Below are 14,740 nucleotides of genomic sequence, written 5' to 3' on the forward strand. Positions count from 1 at the left end.
AAACAAGACCTGGACACCCCGGGACAGGCTACTCCTTCACACTTTAGGTCATGGATTTGATCCACTCGCCTGAGGGGAGCAGGGTATGCGGCCGTCTCCGCCAATCATGGACGGCACCTGAACGGAATGCGGTCGCGGTATGGATGACTAATACATAGCCCTCGAAGTGAATCACTGCCGTGAGAAGTGAAGTCAAAAGACATCAACGTAGTACGAGGCAGTTCAATTGTTACTGAGACACGAAAATGGTAGCGTAGTTCTTTTTTTATTCTAGATTTAAGTAGTATTCGGTCGATCCGGTTGGGCCTGCGGATCGCAAAAGACTATGTAAGCTGATTCTTTAGGAAGGTTTCTCACATGTACAGCTGTGAAACCCTCAGGTCTAGTATGTATGCACCCAAGCTAAGCACTATTGTTTGGCCTTTCCAACTCATAGAACAAAAGATAAACCTCTTTCTGCATGCCCAAAACATCAGATGTTTTACATTCCTTGACTTTTTCGTCGGAGATGCGCCACCATCTATCATTTTGCTTACGGCGGCGGCGTTGTCGGAAGCTGGAAGCTGCCGATGTTTCTGTAGGTTGCTTCGGCTGCGTGCTTTTCTCACTAGTCAGAGAGGTCCGGGAAAATGTCTTGCTCCAGCGTCCACCATCATTCGATGGACTGAGTGGATCAGAGTCGGGCGAAAGAGTTTGCTTGGATGTACTCGAGCGAGAACGATTGCTCTGAAACGAAAGCCGCGAGCTCGACGTGGTAGGACGGGTAGTCGGAGATAAGGGGTTATGCAGTTGAGACGACGTTTTCGACTCTTTGCTGGAAGTGGAGCGTGAAGGGGCTGGAGAAGATTGCGATGATTGGCTCGGCTGCTCTAACGACGTCGAGATACTGAGCGCAGAAAGCTCAGGCCCTGGAGTTTGACGAGGCCCCAGCTTCGGACTGGGTGCCTCAGAAGTATTCTCACTGACTGCTCGGCTCTGAGCATATGAACTAAATGCATCAGGAGTCGAGAACGGCGCATAAAGATGATTGCGGCGGAAAGACTCATAGTGTCCACTATTATGGCTGCCTTTATGGCAGACTATCGCCAGCAGTCGATACCATCTCTGGCTCAGGATTCCGCCTAGGGGAAGACGTTCAGGAAAAGAAACCTTTGCTGCGTTCTTAGACGAACTGCTCTGATCAAAGATGGATCTGGAAAGGTGAATGGCAATGATCTTGGGAAATGCAACAATCCGCATATGTCGCGCAATTTTTCGTTTCGGTGCAAGCTCTGAAGAGGGCAGACTGACACCTTCTAAGCTGCCTTCTGGGTCTGTAGAGATGGCACTCTGTATACGCTCGATTTCGTCCTCAAGTCGTTGCCTTTCCCCTCCCGAGCCTGCCTTAGTCAGATCATGCGTTTTGATATCCAGAGCGTGCTGCAGTCGACACCTGTCGCACTTGAAGTCGTCGATATACTCAGTCTTAAGCAGACCATCGAAACAGGCGCTGAGTGTGGTTGAGCTCTTCTGAGGAACCTGAAGCGTCAAGTTGACGAATGATGTCTGATTCGGCTTGTACTTGTAATGACAAAACTGGCATTCGATCTGAGACTCGAGCTTCCCCTCGAAAGGGAAGCTATGTTCATTCTCAATCTCCTTGAGCTTAGTATCGATGATTGCTGGGAGTCCATTTGGGGAGCCATCATCAATGCGCACTTCAATATCCGTGGGACTTTTTGCTGGCGTAACATGGTTCGAGTTGTCAACCTTCAAAGGCTCAATTCTGCCTTTCGCCCGCAGTCGAGCCTTGACTCCCGCATGAAACTCGTCACACAACCTCTCTGCCACGATCTGCAGGAACTCCTGCGCGTCTTGTTGGCTGCGACTGATCCGTGTCCGGTAAGCGTATTCGAGTGAATGAATGAATGGTCGCGCGGATATCGTCTTCTTGTATATTGGGCGCTCATTTAGGCGATCCAGCATCTCCTTGAGTGCCCTGGTAATTGTCCCCTGCTGTAATTCTCGTACCCTGTCCGGCTTCGCATCCCGAGGGATTTCGTCCAGCGGTGGTAGGAGACTGTAGATCTCTGAGCCGTCCAACTCACGTCGATGAAGCTCTCTGATCAAGTACACTCGCAGCTCGCCGAGGCCCGCAAGAGCTTGCAGCACGGAATTGATGAAGCAGTCATTGGCGGGATTCGATAAGCCCACAATGCTCTTCTTGCGACCGCTGTCGCTTGACTCGTCTCCATCAATTGTGTAGTTGGGCCCAAATACATAAAAGAGAGCGACGGCCGCAAGAGACGCTCCAGCCGCGTATGCGGCGACTGTCGTTGACTTCTCCTGCATCACTCTTCAAGCACTTCGAACGAGTTAAGATTCTGGTCAAATCGAAAAGCGATGTATATATGCAGACTATGGAGTTCGGTCCTAAAGCCGGTCCATGGAAATAATTGGGCCACGGGGGTGGTCGCAGTGAACACAGGTGGAGGGATTCTGACGCCAAGGTGAAAGAAAAGTTATTGAGTTTTCCTTTGACCTTCCGACCAGTCACGTATATATACAAGCGAGCAGGCAACAGTTCGGGGTTTGGGGGATGAAGTACGTTCGTTCTCGGCAGGTCTAGTGGAATAATCGTCAGCTGTTCTTCCCCATAGACCGAGGGATGTGGAGAGAAAACGGGGTAAGGGTTTGGGGAGAGGGGGGGGGAGGGGGCGTCAATTAAAGTGGCAGTCTTACCCAGGCCGAGTCTAGGATTCTGTAATGAACGAAATAAACTGCATTCTAGCTCATATGAAGAGTTCGTATGTTCATTCCAAGACGAAAGCTGCAATGCAAGTTGTCCCGGTGCAGATAGGTGGCGGCAAGAGCAATAAAGCATTGATCCCTCTTGTTGGATATTTCGGAGGTTCTTGAGCGCCGAGCGTCCCGTATTGCCCGCGAATGCCAATCTTGCCCGACGCTGTTCGATTTCCCCACAAACTATATCCAGGATTCATCGGCCCTTAGAACACTGGCTCATCGGCTATAGTTTAGTGTTCGATGCGAAGCAGAAACTGAAGTTATCTGATTTCCTATTAGCTGGATAGGGGGAACGCTTGAATGCAAGAACATCTGTTGATAAGGTGCAGATCCCTTGCTGCCTCCGTTTGTATGGTCACGAATCGGATCTGAGGGCATAATTCAAGAATCGCAATGACTGCAAAACCTGAAATAATAGAGATTGTCTTGTGCATACAAGCGATTTCATGGTCACAAGTTTGGGGCGGGGGAAGTAAGGTGGGGATGTCGTTCAACCACAAACTTATTTTCAGGAGTTCCAGCTAAACTTCAGCCTCAGGCCAGCAACGCCTACAACCGAACAAGCGTCCCCAAGCACTATTGCACAAGAAGAAGAGGTATATTGCGTTGAAATTTCTGGAGAAAGGTAATGGCTAGATTGCTTTTAGTCCTATCTAATTGGCATGACGTAAACCAGACGACAAGCCATGGCATGCACGCATGCGAAATATCCGTAACAAATCCTAGCTAAAAGCATTATGACAGGTACCCAAGATAATCTATACAAAAACAGTTTGAGAAGACCGAAAAGTCCACGTCAGAGGTAATTCCTACGCGCGGAAAGACTCAGGCAGGGTTGCGACCTTCTCCTGGAACAGATCCTCAGCTTGCTTCCAGACGCGGGCATTTTCCCGGTCCTTGAGCTGAAGCAAGCTAGGGAGCAGAGCCTGGCTGAACTGCTCGGAACTCTCGCGGGGCAGGAGAGAGGGAAGGTGATCGATACTGATCACACTCAGAGGTGGGCCCTGGGCACCAGCCGGCAGGGTGACGGGTACCGTAGGCTTGTCAAAGGTAGTTGTGATATTGTAAACGGGAATAGGGTTGTGGGGGTTTGTACTTTACAATGCCTGTGTCAGCTGAAACCTATTTCAGAGGCAGACCAGAATAAACTTACGTGTCGGCGCTCACGTCACAAATGACCGACAAGCGGCGGTTGGGCGTAGCGAGAGTCTCAGGAGTGACAAAACTAGTTCCATCGTCAATCTCCAAATAAAGTAAATAATGATGTACGGGGGTGACTCACGGTGGGATGGGAGAGGACAGGTAAATGCAGTTGACAAAGATGTCTGCGTCTTCAATGATTTCCTTGAAAGGACCGCCTACTGGACTGTTAGTGCACGACAAATGATGACTGTGCTCAGGTGAGACATACCCTTCTTGGTCTCCACCATATCCCACTGAATGATGTCGGACTCGGGAATGCCAACATCCTTAGCCAGCTGGACGGCACCGTTGCCGCAACGTCCAAGCTACATATTGTTAGATGCTGCGTTGCGACCTACTCGAGACGGATACTTACAGCTCCAATAACAAGCACCTTGGGCGAGCGGCCAGACTGCTTCTTTCCAGCTTCCAACGACTCCTTGACAGACTTAATCAGAAGATCCTGGTTGGCATAAGGCGTCTCTCCAGGCAAGGGCTCGCCCTCGGGGTGAGTCAACTGCCATGCCCAATTCTTGACAGCCAGTGCGGAACCTGTGTCACGAGTTTAGTTCGGCCCGTGCATATCTTCGCTCACGAATGCACTCACCAGCATAACCAGCAGACCATCCGAATGCTAAGACTCAATATCAGCCACCTGCAGTACCTAGGGATGTGAGTATTAGATCATACCTGCTACTCTGCGTCCAGATTCATCCTGAAGAAACTCGAGGTCCAGGAGAACACCGCCACCGCGAGGCCACCGGCTCAAAACCTTTTCCCAGCCACCCTGCTGCTTGTAGCAGTGTGCGAAAGAGATGTGAACGTGCTCGAGCGGGAAGTCGTCTTCAGGCAATTCCTTAAGGCCCAAGACGTAGGCGTCCTTAGGAGCATCCTTCACCCATGAACCCTCTTCTACCAGAGGTGCTCCAACCTTGAAACACAGGTTATAAGATTCAGAACGCAATGATGAGTGTGTAAGAAGATAGGCATACCTTGGCGAATTCCTCATCTATAAAAGCACGCGATCAATTAGACATTACTTCTCTGAGCTTCATTTTGTGTGATTGAGTCATTCTTACCGTCAAAGATACGCTGAGTAGAGCGCTCAACGGTGACCTCATACCCGGCGTCAATAAGTGCCTTGCAAGTAGTAGGCGTCACTATATAGGAGTCAGTTTGGACGTGCTCGAGTCGGACGCCCTGGTACTGTAAAGCGTTGTACTCACAAGCGGACCGAGCCTCGGCGGGCTTAGTTTCGGCGCGCAGCCAGATCTTGTTGGAAGGCATGATGAATTCTCGGAATAGTTTTGGAAGTCGCACACAATTGGAGTTAAGGAAGGAGTTAAGAATCGATTTCTAAAGTTTTAAGCAAGAGTAATAACTTTGTAGCTGCTAGACCTATGACACACACTTGCCCCCTACGGTGATGGCGGGGTCTAGGGTGGTTGTTCCGTTCCGGGATGTGACTCAGCGACGATCAATCCGATGTCGGCGATTTGTGAGTGGGACACGCTAGTTATCGTTGGACCCGATTCGGTGCGCTTGATCCAATGACCCCAATTGTGTTATAATGGGGTATTCGACGGAGTACATTCAGTGCTGTAGAGTACAGTACAGCCCACTTACGCAGAGCTGGTGCATCACGTCAATGCACAGTATAGAAACTACTGGCCAATGACTACATGACACCTGTTGAAAAGACTAAGGATCATTGCACACACTCCAATTTCTTATGACGACAGGCTCTCGGAAATGTCTGCGGCGAGCATGCATTCTTTTTCCATACACTGATAGTCGCTTGACACTGGCAATTGGATGTAAGGGCACGGAATCTACACAGGAACGAAAGGAGTCGAACTCGAAGACGGGTCTCGAAGACCAACATGATTTTCGATTGCAGCAAACTTGAAATTTTGTCGTATCACCGCAAGACGAGCTACTATCGTGGTATGTCGGGTTCAGATGGCAACCTTGGTACGAATCCGCGTATGGACGCCAATGCTGTCCGTGGAAATGTCCTTTTCGAGACCCGCGGTCCTGTATTTTGTAGGGCCGACCTGCTGAACTCTTTGCCTCGCTAGCAGGCCGACTTGATACGGGGACCGAAGAAGCCAACAGTCCATCCTTGGCAGCGACATGCTGTTCATCGTCTAGGCTCTGCTGCATACCCACTGCTGGGTTTCTCGGCATCAGTCTGCGCCGGGATGGATATATATTCTCGCTTCGGGCTTGTATCCTATTGCCCACACTGACGCTATCGATCGACTCTCAAGAGAATGCGGTTGCAAGTGTGATCTTCTGATCGCTTTGTCCCGTATTTCCTGGGGTATTCATTCCTTTGCCCACTTCTGCGACTGCACTAGGTTTGATTCCATCGCTGAATTTCGTCGCGCCCAAGTACTCCTCCAGAAAGTCACTACCAAGTCCTAGAAGTGAGGCATCATTAATGGGAGATTTGTTCGCAGCAGGTTACTCGGCCGGACTTGATTTTGAGATCGTGGTGCCAATGGAAGAACAAATCTCGAGCAATGAACATCAATGAACTCGATGTAGCATCAGATCGTAATGCATACTGCAGCTGTGAAAGTGCAGACATCCCGGGAGGCATGAGAGTGTTATACTTATGAATAGTTTCACACGGAAACTCAGTAGCCTGAATTCTAGGCTACTGAAGCTGACCGAGGGCATCAAGCACATACCGGGCAAGAGGTAGGAAGGACCAATGAATATCGGTCTGCGGCGAGGATCGCCGAGGATCAACAACCCTCCATGGCTGCACAGGACTTGTGCAGCATACTCTTTATGAGTAAAATAAACAGAAAACCCATTCGCTCCCTCAGAGGGCTCAGTCATTATGTTTGTACGTGCCGGTCTCGTGTAGCTGGAAGCATGGACTTGATGAGCAAAATTTTCTGGGCATAGCATCTCATGACCTAAGGTCAGTAGCCAGCATAACGACCAATGTTCTGCACGACTGAGTGCTTAAGTCTTCATCAGGCGTCAGAAGTCTTCCTGGATAGAGTCACTAGCCTTGGTGGAAAGCAACTAAGCAGGCTCAAGGCGTGCCAACTCGTATTGAGCCGATTGTACATCCTCTGGGTCGAGATGTTGGGATATGGTATCCTGCATGTACTTTGCCAACCATGTAGCATATTCTGAGTCGTTTTGATCGAGCAAGATACGAAGGGCAGTGAAGCCCGCACGCATGTAATGATCCCGTCTCAGCTTTGACCAAGATGCGGTCCGACCCTCTGGAAGAGCTTGAACATACAAAACATATGGCCTAGCATTCGGCTTCGTGGGATGGTGCATGCACACACAGGCATGAAGCAATGAGTTGGCAGCCACGGTGTTGATCATCTGTAAATAATTCTCATAGAGAATCTGCCCAACGCCACTAGCATGGTCCGGTTCATTCTGTATGATTAGCTGGCCCAAATGGCCCCCAGCAGAGAGGAGAGTTGCATTCCAGTACTCGTTTTTTATAATCGGTATTCGGTCGCTCGTAGTGAGTTGACCCGCGGAAACGTAAAGTCGCATTGCAGACTCTATCCCTCCCCCATACCGAGCCTCGGCAAGCACTAGGTCATTCAGAAGTCCACCAAACCCTATCCGTGAATCTTTCCTTTTGAGTCGAGAACCCTCGCCTCCAAGTATATCTCGCTGCGCTAGCAACTTCAGCCAGGTCAGAGCCACGCTTTGCATATTTTCGGCAACCAAGAACTTCGTGATATGAGGCGTTATTGAAGGATGGAACAACAACCCTCTTGTGTTCAGGTCGGAGGCGGACCACCAACTAGCAATTCTTGATGCCGTCCTAGAGTCCCTCATTGCCTTGACAAATTGCTCGCCCGATTTGTGATCACTCAATAGCAATAGCTGAGACACCAGACAATTATTCAAGGCAGATAAAGTGACATTGCCTGCAGCGGCCAGCTCTTCAAAAACCACCATAGGCTCCTTGGCCAGTCTCGAGTCCCGATCGGAACCTTTGGCCCTGACCTCCTTGCGGGGTTGGACTCGGAATAGCGGATTTTCTAAGATTGAGTGGAGATGTTTGTCCGTCGCATAGCTAGAGGACTCAGGATTCTTCGGCAGATGCACCTCAGAGACTTCATCCTGGTTGAGCGGGGTGGGGACGGAAGCAGAAGGATATTCCCGATCTAGCTGACGCCGAAAGGAGGTTGTAAGAGCATTGAGGAGTTGTTGAGACTGACGGGGAGTCCGGGGCAACGGGGGGTGAAGGTTCTTGAACCAGGGAGCGTAATTTAAGCTTGCTGTACCTTTCATGGCGTGATGAAGGCAGAACGAAGATTGATCGGACTGTCTAGTAGATCGTGAGTGATCCGATGAGGATCTGTTGAGCGCAGATAGAGCGACCGCTAGAAGTTAGGCAGAACGGCCGAGGGAGATGGATTTGACGATGGGGCGACATAATCATGAATATAGCCTGGACTGATTAGAACGAGGCAAACCAAGCGTCCGTTTGACCCAAAGTGACGGGCGGTGAGCGAGGGCTGCTGCCACCTCACCATACAATCCGCCAGAATGACCGAGGGATATATAAGATCGAGGCAAATCACATACGTACAATCTGAGACATGCAAGAAGAATCAATATCCTTTAAAGCAACAAGTGCATCTATTGATCTGATTCACCAAAACATCCAGAGAATGAGTTGTAGTAGTTGATGCACCTGCGGATTTAATAGTGGATGACGAAATTCACATACATTTGGGCAAGCTCAACCCCATATTATTCAATACAAGTCACGGACCCGTCATTACAGTTACAGTGGAGTAGTCACTCAGCCTGCGCCCGACAATTTGTGACGTGACTATACGGTTCTCTTACTGTTCCCGTCTGGTCTTTTGATTGATGCACTGAACTCGATCGGCCTACAGCTAAACTTTCTGCACCTCCTACCTTCCAACCTACCTGTAGTTACTCATTCCCCCTTCAAACCTCTTTTGCCCACCCTATTTTTTCCCTCTCTTTTCCCTCTTCTTCCATTTTCCCCCAAAAGAAGTTCAATTCCTTTGGTGTATCGACTTTGTTCTCCAGCCTCTCGTATTCTTTTCTTTTCCCTCTAAATCTCCTTTCCTTCCCTACCCCCTCCCAAGTAACCCTCCAATTCTGGTGGCCCTTGTGTGCCTTTTTTTTAGTGGTTCTTGGGTGCTGCTGACCTCTCTCGTGAGGCTGCATCTCCATCATTGCTACCGTACACTAAAGTTACGACGACCTTTTACCCGCTTTTTCTTCCCACTAGCCGCACCTTGTTTTCTCCCCTTCGACTACCTTGGGTCATTCTCTATTCTCTTTCTTTCTCCCTTCCACCGTCTCTCGATTTGGGAGATTCACAAATAACAACTAGAAGATATGTCTGAAGTTCAATCACGGTCTTCTGCCTCTCGTGGCAGAGTATCTGCCCGTGGCGGTCGTGGCGGCTATAGCTCCAGAGGTGGACGCGGTGGTAGCAGATCCACAAAGGCAGACAACTCAGAGGGCGCACCCGCCGCATTCGAAGATGAAGGAGAAATTGGTCAAATGAAGAAAAAGTACTCCGACACCCTGCCCATGTTGAAGGAATTGTTCAGCGACTGGACCGATGAGGATCTGATCTTCGCTCTGGAGGATGCTGATGGTGACCTGGAGGCAGCTATTGATCGCATCAGTGAAGGTGTGCTCTCTTCCCACTTGCCAATGCTATACGCATCTGGTCGGCTACTGACACAGCTCTCGTATCTACTTAGGCAATGTCTCTCAGTGGGGCGAAGTAAAGAAGAAGACCACAGACCGCAGCCGTCCTAAGCCCAAGGAAGTACAGAGCACCCCAACCGAGTCTGTCGTCCCCTCTGTCCGTGGAGGCCGTGGACGTGGTGGATTTGAGGGTCGGGGCCGTGCTCGTGGAGATCGAGGCCGTGGTGGTCGCGGGGGCAGGGCCGGTGTTCACACCAACGGCGCCCGCACCGAGAAGCCAGCTGTCGCTACCACCGTCACCGATGCTGCTGCTGTTGCTGCACCGGAGACCGCTGCGACTACCAAGACGGAGAACACGCTTAAAGCTGAATCTGCAGCAACCTCCGAGCCTGTTGATACCTCGAAAGAAGAAGCTCAGGACGTCGCTAAGCCCAACGTTGTCCCCGGTGGAACAAAGACGGGTTGGGCCAGTCTGTTCGCTAAACCCACGCCGCCGCCCCAGCCCAAGAAGCCTGTTGCTCCTGCTCCTGTCCAGGTCTCGGAAAAGCCTGCTGCTGCGCCAGTAGAGGAGCAGAAACCAGCCGAGCCTACTCCCGCCCCGGCTCCTGCTGTCCCTGCTGCGGCTCCCGAACCAGCTCCCGTACCTGCACCGGCTCCTGCCCAGGCTCCTGTCCCTGTTCCCGTTCCCATTCCAGTTCCAGTCCCCGCACAGAAAGCTCCTGAGCCTGTCATCCCTCAGACTCTGCCAACGGAAGAACCTACCACTGTCAGCCCTCCCGCCCCCGAAGTGCCCGCTCCCAAGGACGATTTGACAAAGAACAACCTCGCTCAGATCCCCGATGTCTCTCCCCCTGCTCCGACCGCTACCGCAGCTAGCACTGTGGGTAGCACCCTTGAGTCTGCTGCCAATGCTCCAGTTGCTGCCACTCCCACTCGCGTTCCGGCCAGCATTCATCCCTCTAGTGCTCTGAAGCACAGCACTCGCACTCCTGGCACCCAGCGTCGCGTCATGGAGCAGCAGGAGGCCGTGGTTATGCCGGGCAACCACGCTGTGGACCGGGCGGCGGTCCAGTTCGGCAGCATGGGTTTGAATGGCGATGCTGCTGATGTTGACATTGACGAGAACAGAGAAGACGCGGAAACCCGTGCTCAACCTCCTCAACACTCTCCCGTGGCCCCGCGCGCCTCTTTGCCTCCTTCCACCCAAGCCCAAGCTCCCACTGAAACTCCTGCAGTTGCCCGCCCGGCTCCTGGGCTTCCTCCCGTGCCCCAGGGTTCTGCTGCCGACAACTCCTTTGCCGATTTCTCCCGCTACACCGATGCTCACAAGCCCTTCGACCCCTTCACCCAGCAGGTTACGCAGCCCCAACCCCAGGTCCAGGAGCCGTTCGCAAACCAGGCGCCTATTCAGCCAACTGTCACCAGTGGCAGCGAGTACTCGCCGTTCTATGCTGTGGATCAGCGCCTGCCTTACAACTACTACGGCTCTTATGGTCAGACCCAGGATGCTACTGTTGCTGCTCAGAGAGCAGGATTTGGCGTTTCTGGCGCCGAGGTGCAGCCGCACATTCCCACCACCCAACCCCCAAGCCGCTACGGCCACGTCGAAGCTCCTAACAGCGGTCACACCACCCCCAACCCCACCCTCCCCGGCGCCACTCAGACGCCTACTGCCCAGCACATGCCAGGCCAGGGCGCCCATAACTACGGCTACGGATATCCCTACTACTCGAACCCTCACTATGCTTCGTACATGAGCGGAATGAACCAGTACGGCAGAAACCGTCCGATGTATGACGATGCTCGCAGATATGACGATCACTACATGCCCCACAGCAACCAGTACGGCTATGGAAGCCAATATGGTCCCTATGGTGGCAAGGCTGGAATGTATGGTCAACCCCACGCCTTCTCTTACGATCACACTTCTTCCCCCGCCACGGCGGCTTCCTTCAACCAAACCATCCCTGGCCGCGACTCAGTTTACGGGCGTACTGGATCTGCTCAGCCATCTGAGAGCCAGCAGTCCGCTGCGGCAGGATCGACCGCCTTCGGATCCGGCATGTCGGATGTCTTCGGCCGGTCCCAGGGCAGCTTCGGCCAAAACCAGCCGATCACCCAACAGCCTCCTGTGACGTCCGAGGAGACAAAGAGCTTCGACACTCCCAAGGCGTCTGGACCGAGCCCTTCTCTTGCGCAGGCTAACCGCCCCGGCTCTGCCACCAACAGCGCCCCTGGTCAGCCCCAGTCTCAGGGCGGTATTCCCCCGCTGCAGGGTCAGCAGGGTCAGCAGGGCTTTGGTTCTTACCCTCACCTCAACCCTCAGTATGGCGGCGGCTTGGGTGGTCTAGGCGGTCACCAGGCGGCTGGTTCCCAGACTCACCACCAGCCTACTGGCTATGGTAACTACGGTGGCGCAGGTTTCGCTAACTATTATGGCAACACTGGACGTGGAGGCTGGGGAGGCAACTACGGTCACTAAGGGATATGGCGTTACATCTTAACTGGTGATGAAATCTACATTGGCTCTTCCCCCGTTTTTCCCTTTGCTTTTTTATTTTCATTGCCATTAATCTTGGGGTACGGCAAACCCCGGTAAGGAAAATATCTCGTTTTATATGCCACTTGTTAACACATATCTCCCTTTTTATGTTCTTCTCACGTGTGTAATCTGTACTCTCCATGAGAGCTTGGCTGGCTGCTTCTTTGGTTGATTTCCCCGCGGGGTTGCACTCACGATGTACTGAATGGAAAAAAAACGCTTGATCTTTGTGTTATTGTTGCTTTTGCTCTTGTCTCCTCTCATGTTTTACGACATTTGCCAATGTCCTTCAACTGACTCATGATGGTTTCCCACGCGACTTTTTCTGTTATCTGCCCCTGCCATCAACTCGGTGTCTGGCCCACGAAAAGCCTTTCGCTTAAACTCTTGCTCTTGTCGACTTTGCATACTTCTTCGCTTCCTGTACTACTTCTTTCTTGGGGTTTGGCTGGGACATCATTTATGCAATTTGGCCGGATTAGGACACAGGATGGGAGGGTGGTTCGAGAATGCAATGAATTGAATCGGGATGGCGTTTTTCACCGGGGAACTGAACTGATGTATGAAGTGATTGGTAACGATGATAGCACGTGTAGTGCATGGGTTAAACACAGCGATTATTTCTTCAGGCGGATTCTGTACTGTGCCTTGTAGCTTTGTGCGTGTTAGACGGTTGCTGGGGTTCATGTCAGACCTTTCATCACTCTATCCACGGCCCGTGTTACTCCACGTCTCATTTGCTCGAGAGATATGAGTCCATGCTATGTATTTCCGCAGCCTCTGGCTCGCTTATTTACGAGCTGCCTTCCTCCTCTGCTACATAATCGTGACCTCCTCCTCTCATCCTCATCCTCTCACTTTGTCTCTTCTCCCTGCTTCCTTCTTCATCTCGTTTCCGTGTGTCTTTCCTTCCATTTCATTCTTATTGAGAATCTCTCTCTCTCTCTCTCTCTCTCTCTCTTTTACTCTACCTCTTACTCTCCCAACCCTGTATCCCAATTTCTCTTGTCTAACATGGCGTGCAGGTTGCGCATTAACCCCCAAATGTCCGCAGAACACTTCCACACAACCCACTCGTGTGACCCTGCAAACACCCATGGCATCTACTGAGGGACGCGCAATGTCGAAGCAGCATTCCAGATCAACTCGAGAGTCACAAACTAGTGTTATGCTACTGCCACTTGCCAGTACTCCCAATCCGAATGGGCTCCTCAAACCTTGTCCTTTTTTTGACTCGTCCCGCTATCCCTGCTCGCAGGTTGGGTGTTTTGTCTCCTTTCGATGGGGATTTTCGTGCATTTCAATGAGCGGGTGTTGACCGGGTCGAATCATAGATCAATCTCTCCTTCGCGAGGGAGGGCAAGTGTTGGAAATCCTGGGAACAAAAGACCCTCTGATTTGGTGATTTGTCTCCATGCCTTTGGGGATATACGGCCTGAGGGGTGGAGGTTCTTTGTCTGAATGGGGTAGGATGGCACTTGTCTAGTATTCTTTTCTTCTTTCTATGTCTTGTTCCTGGCGGGGCGGGGTTCTTGTGGTGTTTGTGGGTGAGGTGGTTAGAGAGTGGGAGGTTTATGGTCGGTGTGGTTACTTTTTTTGTGTTATGGGGACGTCCTTTGCAAAGGGGGCGGTGGGAAGGAGAGGGTGTGGTGGTGGGAGTATCATTGTCTGGACTCCATTACAGCTCAAAGGGTTGCGTGTTCAAAATGTCATGGTCATGATATCTGTCGGTAGTGGGAGATTGAAGACAATGTGATAAGGATACTCATCAATTGAATGAAATTTCGAATGTATACCGTCCTTCCTTCCTTCCTTTCCAATTGCATGGTCAAGCAACGCGCATCTCAGTCGGATATCCTTGATATCTGCATCTTTGTGACAACGGCGCTACTGGGTGCTAGACTCTCATGCGATGCAGACGAGGCATGCAACATGAATCAAGCTCGACAATGATGGACATTTGCGTACTTCCCTTGTGACTTTATCATTTTCTAGTCGTCTGCAGGTGGTTATAGGTGACACTGCTCCATCTACCTTCATGGCTTTGCGGCATGAGATTGGGGGAGGTTGGGGGGGGGTAACCTTCCCGGCTCTCCTGCATCTGATCAAAAGAGCGACCTGTTGTCGCAAGCAGTGCATCTCTGTCTGTCTTGGTGGTACCAAAGCTTCTTCCCACATGCATCTACACCTTAATTCTAAGATCTGACGCTAAAGGTTCTGATTTCTGAATAACAGAAGCTACTAATGCAGCTATGACCTACCTTTCTCCTCCCCCCCTCCGCTATAGTATGGGCCTCGTTGGGTGGTCACGGTGTCAACCGCGCATATGATGCTAGGCCTGACTCGAGTTCAGGAGGAGTCGCGAGCTACGCGGACATTATGTTTGCGGGGGAGAGGCCATGGGCTTTTGGAATCGTGCTGGTGTTCGGAAGGACTGGTTAGGACGGCTCATCATGCTGCTAGCACCGAGTACTCTTATACGATGGTAGTGTAGTAGACACACTCTTCCGATGTATGTTTCCATGCTCTATG

General features: G+C 51.4%; 5 protein-coding genes across 5 annotated transcripts; 2 read left to right on the plus strand and 3 right to left on the minus strand.

Moving 5' to 3' along the window:
• Nucleotides 1-402: 402 nt before the first annotated feature.
• On the minus strand, nucleotides 403-5,341 carry BP01DRAFT_415713 (cysteine proteinase; the record flags this gene model as incomplete). Its single annotated transcript, XM_025579154.1, has 11 exons — nucleotides 5,193-5,341; nucleotides 5,046-5,126; nucleotides 4,959-4,975; nucleotides 4,657-4,897; nucleotides 4,574-4,600; nucleotides 4,343-4,518; nucleotides 4,196-4,292; nucleotides 4,067-4,142; nucleotides 3,938-4,009; nucleotides 3,598-3,879; nucleotides 403-2,335 (listed from the first exon to the last, which is right to left on the minus strand). Exons 1-11 carry the CDS (start codon nucleotides 5,251-5,253, stop codon nucleotides 403-405), a joined length of 3,063 nt encoding a protein of 1,020 aa, XP_025431430.1. The 5' UTR covers nucleotides 5,254-5,341.
• Nucleotides 5,342-5,351: 10 nt separating this feature from the next.
• BP01DRAFT_41143 (uncharacterized protein) lies at nucleotides 5,352-6,282 on the minus strand. The gene has a single exon (XM_025578919.1). It carries the CDS (start codon nucleotides 6,154-6,156, stop codon nucleotides 5,668-5,670), a length of 489 nt encoding a protein of 162 aa, XP_025431431.1. The 5' UTR covers nucleotides 6,157-6,282; the 3' UTR covers nucleotides 5,352-5,667.
• A 510-nt stretch (nucleotides 6,283-6,792) lies between these two features.
• Nucleotides 6,793-8,670, minus strand: BP01DRAFT_41149 (uncharacterized protein). Its single transcript, XM_025578922.1, has 2 exons — nucleotides 8,554-8,670; nucleotides 6,793-8,416 (listed from the first exon to the last, which is right to left on the minus strand). The coding sequence occupies exon 2, from the start codon at nucleotides 8,254-8,256 to the stop codon at nucleotides 7,012-7,014; it is 1,245 nt and encodes a 414-aa protein (XP_025431432.1). The 5' UTR covers nucleotides 8,257-8,416; nucleotides 8,554-8,670; the 3' UTR covers nucleotides 6,793-7,011.
• A 578-nt stretch (nucleotides 8,671-9,248) lies between these two features.
• On the plus strand, nucleotides 9,249-12,231 carry BP01DRAFT_41154 (putative RNAPII degradation factor Def1). The gene is made up of 2 exons (XM_025578925.1): nucleotides 9,249-9,646; nucleotides 9,720-12,231. Exons 1-2 carry the CDS (start codon nucleotides 9,346-9,348, stop codon nucleotides 12,146-12,148), a joined length of 2,730 nt encoding a protein of 909 aa, XP_025431433.1. The 5' UTR covers nucleotides 9,249-9,345; the 3' UTR covers nucleotides 12,149-12,231.
• Nucleotides 12,232-12,722: 491 nt separating this feature from the next.
• Nucleotides 12,723-13,619, plus strand: BP01DRAFT_41156 (uncharacterized protein). Its single transcript, XM_025578926.1, has one exon. The coding sequence runs from the start codon at nucleotides 12,972-12,974 to the stop codon at nucleotides 13,524-13,526; it is 555 nt and encodes a 184-aa protein (XP_025431434.1). The 5' UTR covers nucleotides 12,723-12,971; the 3' UTR covers nucleotides 13,527-13,619.
• Nucleotides 13,620-14,740: the final 1,121 nt, after the last annotated feature.

This window comes from Aspergillus saccharolyticus (genome assembly GCF_003184585.1).
Source record: "Aspergillus saccharolyticus JOP 1030-1 unplaced genomic scaffold BP01scaffold_14, whole genome shotgun sequence".
Classification (NCBI taxonomy): Eukaryota; Fungi; Ascomycota; class Eurotiomycetes; order Eurotiales; family Aspergillaceae; genus Aspergillus; species Aspergillus saccharolyticus.